Source organism: Arachis ipaensis, chromosome B1 (assembly GCF_059453495.1).
Source record: "Arachis ipaensis isolate K30076 ecotype BB chromosome B1, ASM5945349v1, whole genome shotgun sequence".
NCBI lineage: Eukaryota > Viridiplantae > Streptophyta > Magnoliopsida > Fabales > Fabaceae > Arachis > Arachis ipaensis.
Window position 1 is genome coordinate 63,815,822 of NC_142436.1, and position 5,704 is coordinate 63,821,525.

Genomic DNA, 5,704 nt, shown 5'->3' on the forward strand with positions numbered 1-5,704 from the left:
ATAAACATCTTTTGCAATGACATCTATATATACATGTAAATGCATTTTGAACAAAAATAAACATGTTTTTCTCCCTTTATGTATATATAAATCAATAAACATGATATATATAACAAATAACTGGATTTTGAACAAACATATTTTCTTCCTTCATATATTTACAAATTAGTAAACATAATATATATACATATACAAGCAAATATGAATTTTGGAAAATAATGGTTTTTTAATTTTGTGTTTGCCAAAATCAGTAAATATGAAATACATAAATAAATATGAATTCGGAATAGAATAAAGATATTTTTCTTTAGTGTTTATAAGAACCACAAACGAATAAATTGACGTACATGTCTGTGTGTGTATATATATAGTAAATATGAATTTTGAAAAAACAATAACATGTTCAAAATGTTGTTTATTAGGAAGAAAAATAAGAAATAAAAATTTCAAACATTAAGTATGATGAAAATGATGAAACGAGAAAGAAAAAAAAAACGTAAGAGTTATAGAGGAAGAAGTAAAAAATGAATGAAGAAAAGAATTGAAGAAGAAGAAAAGGAGAATATTAACAAAAAGAAAGGGAAAAAGAAAGAGATAAACTTACCTGCGTGCTTGAGCGTATGAGCTCCGATCCCTTAGAAAACATGTCATCCAAATAGGTTATAAAGATATTCAAATCATGATCATGGATAAATATGTTTAATCTGGAATAATAGAGTATAGCAGATCGATCCATTTTTCCCCCTACAAAAGAGATGGAGGGGGAGAGAATGAAAGAAAAACCTGAACTAAGATGAAAAAATATATTATTCTGAATCTTATTAACAAATTAAATATCTTTAATAAACATCTTAATTACTTTAAATAAACAAGATACATGAATGAGAGTAAATCAATATGGATCAGGAATGATGTCCTAGATGAATATATACAAAGGTCCATGATCAAATATAACACGACAGTTATATACTAACTAAAAATATTATAAATGTGGTCTTAACACAATTCACTTTTGATTAGATAACATGATTACTATTCTTAGCAAAAGTACTAGTATAAGTATACGTCATGGTTGTAAAAAAAAGAATATAAAAACACGATTTATACGCAAGTTGATACTCATGTATAGAGATGCAAAATGTCAAATGAAATGAGTCACTTCCCGGGTCAAAACGACGAAGGAACCCTCTGTTGAGACAGCATAAACGTAGGACCCACAATACGTAGGACCTAGCTCAGCTGTCCTCTCTTTTTCACTTTCAAAAGTGCCCCAAAAGTATTAAAAATTAATTAAGAAGTTGATACCTGTCCTTTGATTATTTGAATTTGTAACTAACTGCTAGGCGCTAGCCGAAGCAAGCAAGTGTGTTAACCGTGGCCTGCCACTTCCTCCCTGGCCCAGTACGTAGTAGTCTAAACCCTCAAAGCGTGACATAATACAACATAACAAGATAACAACAATAAAACGCCAGCGGTCCCGTGTGCGCGTCAACATCGTAGCCACGTGCTTCAAACTTTTCATATATATACTCTCTCACTCACTCCAACTCATACTCAAACTCATCTCAGGTCTCAACCATATTTCAGTTTCAAAGCAAAAAACACTATACAGCCACCCAAAAAACTTTAACTCCTCATATTGGATTAGTCAACTTACAGTACCATTTCATTTCAATAGGGTTTCTCACTTATTACAATTAGTTGCTTAATATAAAGATAAACTTAATTATCTCTCAAATGAACAAACTCAGACAGTCATCATTTGACGAGTACATATCTACGTGTTCCTCTTCGGAAGCGAGCTCATCCAACAATAACAAGTCATCGCCGCCAAACGCCTCCATCGACTACGACGAAGCGATAACGTTGGCGTCATCGAGGCCGAAGAAGCGTGCGGGGAGAAGAATCTTCAAGGAAACGAGGCACCCGGTGTACCGAGGAGTGCGTAGGAGAAACAACAACAGGTGGGTCTGCGAGCTTCGCGTTCCAAATACCAAGTCCAAACGGATATGGCTCGGGACCTACGCCACACCTGAGATGGCGGCGCGTGCCCACGACGTCGCCGCACTCGCGCTTCGCGGGAAGTCAGCCTGCCTCAACTTCGCAGACTCTGCCTGGCGACTACTCCCTTTGCTCCCGGCGCCTACTGATGGCGCCGAAGAGATAAGGAGAATGGCCGCGGAAGCTGTGAAGACAGTTACAGTTGAGGACGGTTATAGTAATAACCGACGTCCAGTAAGGACGGGCAGTGCGGTTACTGAGTACGAGGTTTGCAGCGGTGAGAGCGGGGTGGAAGAAGATGTAAAGAAGGATTTGATTGTTGATACTAACAACGATGATTATTACATGCATGATTGGGTTCGGAGCATGACGGAGGAGCCGTTACGATCACCGCCTCCATTTTTCAGATACGATTTTGGCAGTAGCAGCAGTAGTCATAGGGAGTGGAATGATATGGAGGTTGATGCTGAGGTGTCACTGTGGAGCTTTTCCATTTGATTTTATTTGATTTGATGTATAGCTTTTGATTATTATTCAGTGTGCAAACCTTTTATTGTTTTGTACTTTGACTTAGTTTAGTTTTCTTCTGCTTTTCTTGTTTTCTATCTTATCATTGGTTTTATTCATTTCGTACATAATTCTAGGAGAGAGGGAATTTATGTACCAACTGAATAATTATTACATGGACATAGGACACCATTAAGAGGAAATAAAACCGCTTGTGTTTTTGTAATTCTCGTTAAAAATATTTAAGAAATAATAAAAATTTATTCTAAAACAGTTTAAAAATAGGTAAATTCTACCGTATCTTCTCTAAAATAAATGGTAAATTACCCTTTGTGATATATACAGTGATTATTGATAATTATCTTTCTATTAGAATTTTAAGATTTACGTTATTTTCTCTTTTCTTTTCAATTGACGCTATGTTTCATTTGATACTTGATAACAATGTAATTTTCATTATCCCCACCAAATACACTTCTTCTTCTCCAATTTTAAAATTCTAATTCCTTTCAAATCGAATAACTATTTTCAATCAATTAAGTTAGGATTTAGAACTTGTTCTTACGTTTTTAATCTCCGATTTCAACGAGCACAACTATCAATTTTTCAGCTCTCTTCTTTCTAAAAATTTTTTCGTATTAAAAGATATTACGTTCGGAGAGAAGCAAGAGAATATGAGTTTGTATGACAGATATGAATTTGCACCATGAATAAAATTTTTGTAGGTAATTAATGGCATGAATAATAAAATAATTAATTAATATTTGAGGTGAATGTGAATATTAAAATACTTATTTCATTTTATCTTATTGTTATCTGAATAATAATTTAATTTTTTTGTAACAATATAATAGTTTAATATGCTCTCACTAATGCATTAGTTTTTTTTTTTAATTAGGAAAGAGGTGTATTTGGTGGAGATGATGAAAATGATATTGTTATTAAATTTCAAGAGAAACATAAAGAAAAGAGAAGACAACGTGAATCTTAGAGTTCTGATAAAAGGATAATTTATCAATAATTACTGTATATATCACAGGGGTAATTTACCTTTTATTTTAGAGATGGTATAGTAGAGCACCGCAAGGCTTGGTTGAGTGGCAATTATATTTGCCTTGCTCTAAGGTGCACCGGGTTCAAATCCCAGCTGAGGCTGGTTGTGGTTCAAAGAACCCATAGTACCCATGGTAGTGTGTGTGAGTGTGTTGTGTGGGTGTGTGAAACATGGGTGTAATGCCTAGGATTGGGGGCTGTCCAATCCATTTGACCAAAAAAAAAAAAAAAAAGAGATGGTATAGTAGAGTTCACCTTAAAAATATATTATTATGTATTTTTTAATTAAATTTATTTTATATTTTTTTATTTTTAATTATCGATCAAATAATTGAATAATATTAACTATAATAAATAATAATTATAAATATTACATATATAAAATTATAAATATTAAAATTAAAAAACCCTAAAGACATCCTATATAAATCATTAGAGGAGAAAAATTACTTGGAAAACAATTTACCAATTTAGTTTCAAAAACCCCATATACATTATCGGTGCGTAATAAGTAGGGCATTGAGTTATACTTGTAGAGTTGTACGTAGTCTATTGAGAAATTAGGCTTTATTCATTTAATTTTATTTTCTCCATCGTCCTTTAGTTTATACACCTACTGTATATAGTGTTTGTTGACATTGACAAACAATTGACAATACTCTAATTTGTTAATTAATATTTTGTTCCACCTAGACGATTCTTGGATGAATGTGGATTCTTTTTTCCCCACGAGATGATAAATGTAAATTTAATTAATTTGTGTCCTTAAATATACGGTTTTCCTATTGGAATACATCAACATGTGAAACAATTTTCATTAAAAAGTTGGACACTTATGTTTTTAATGTATTGCAAATGAAAGGTATCAGACTCAACAGAAGATGAGACAAAAGGAGAATAAGAAAGAAAGAAGAGAAAAGAGAAGAAAGCAGAGTTGAGAGAGAGAATTTGATCGATTCGCACTAATAGTGAAAAATTAGTAACAGATTAGTTCGGAAGCTTTAAAATATAGGAAGTGTAGTTGTCACTTGTCAGTTATCATAACAGAAAATCACTTATCTAATAATCACTTAGGGTTTGTTTGGGTGAGCTTTTAAGAAAAGATCTTTTTTCGAATTATCTTTTTTTAAAAGATTTTATAGAAAAGTAAAAGTAATTTTATGTTTGGATATCTCATGTAAAAAGGTCTTTTTATCAATTAATTATGTTTGGGTACAACAATATAAAAGTACTTTTTTGTTTATTTATTACATGAAAAACATCTTTTTTTAAGGAAAAAAAATCTTTTAAAAAAAGATGTAAATTACAGCTTCTCAAAAAAGATTTTTTTTTTATTTTATTAGTGCTTTTACTATTACTACTAAAAATTTGCCAAACACGTTAAAAAATAAAAAAAGATCTTTTTTCATTAAAAAAAAATCTTTTTTTAATAAAATAATAGCGTCCAAACATGCACTTAAACTAATAGAAAGCAAAGCTCTAACTAACTTATCTTTGGCTCATTCTATATAGCTCTTATCACATTTGCATGAACTATCTGTCATGTCCTTACTTATTAATTATCTACTCTATCTTTTGATTTCATTTTTCTTGTTCTCTTTCATGCTCCCTACTATTCTACTCCTCAAGTTGCCTCTCGAATATCCTTTTATTGAGCTCTCTATTAGTCGCTCTTTCATTGTAGCCTCTTAGATCATCGACCTTAAGTTTTTCTGGAAATTTCAAGAATGCAGAACTTGGTAATGCCTTTGTCAATATGTCAGCTAGTTGTACTGATCTTGGAACATGACTCATCTATAAATTGCTTTGCTTGTCACATAATTCCTTACAAAATAAAGGTCCTTTTCAAAGTATTTAGACTTCGAATGCAGTATTGGTTTTGCTGCTAAGAGTACAACACTTAGATGGTCACAATACATTGATGGAGTTATAATGAGTTCAACTGCCATTACTCTATATTCAACTTCAGTGCTCAATCGTGCAACAGCACTCTGCTTCTTAGAGCTCCATAAAAAAGCAACATCTAGCAGTTGTCTAATGCTCCAAGACTTTGCTAATACCACATTAAGCAAATATTCTAATGGATGAAGGTTTTACTAGCTGAGAGAGAGAGAGAGAATTTGATCAATTCAAACTAATAGTG

At 32.2% G+C, this 5,704-nt stretch overlaps 1 protein-coding gene across 1 annotated transcript; it reads left to right on the top strand.

Moving 5' to 3' along the window:
* Nucleotides 1-1,556: 1,556 nt before the first annotated feature.
* LOC107630775 (dehydration-responsive element-binding protein 1E) lies at nt 1,557-2,734 on the top strand. The gene has a single exon (XM_016334005.2). It carries the CDS (start codon nt 1,738-1,740, stop codon nt 2,497-2,499), a length of 762 nt encoding a protein of 253 aa, XP_016189491.1. The 5' UTR covers nt 1,557-1,737; the 3' UTR covers nt 2,500-2,734.
* The last annotated feature ends 2,970 nt before the right edge of the window (nt 2,735-5,704 follow it).

Coding starts and splice junctions, on each gene's coding strand:
- LOC107630775 (XM_016334005.2), top strand. CDS start 1,738: ATGAACAAACTCAGACAGTCATCATTTGACGAGTACATATCTACGTGT.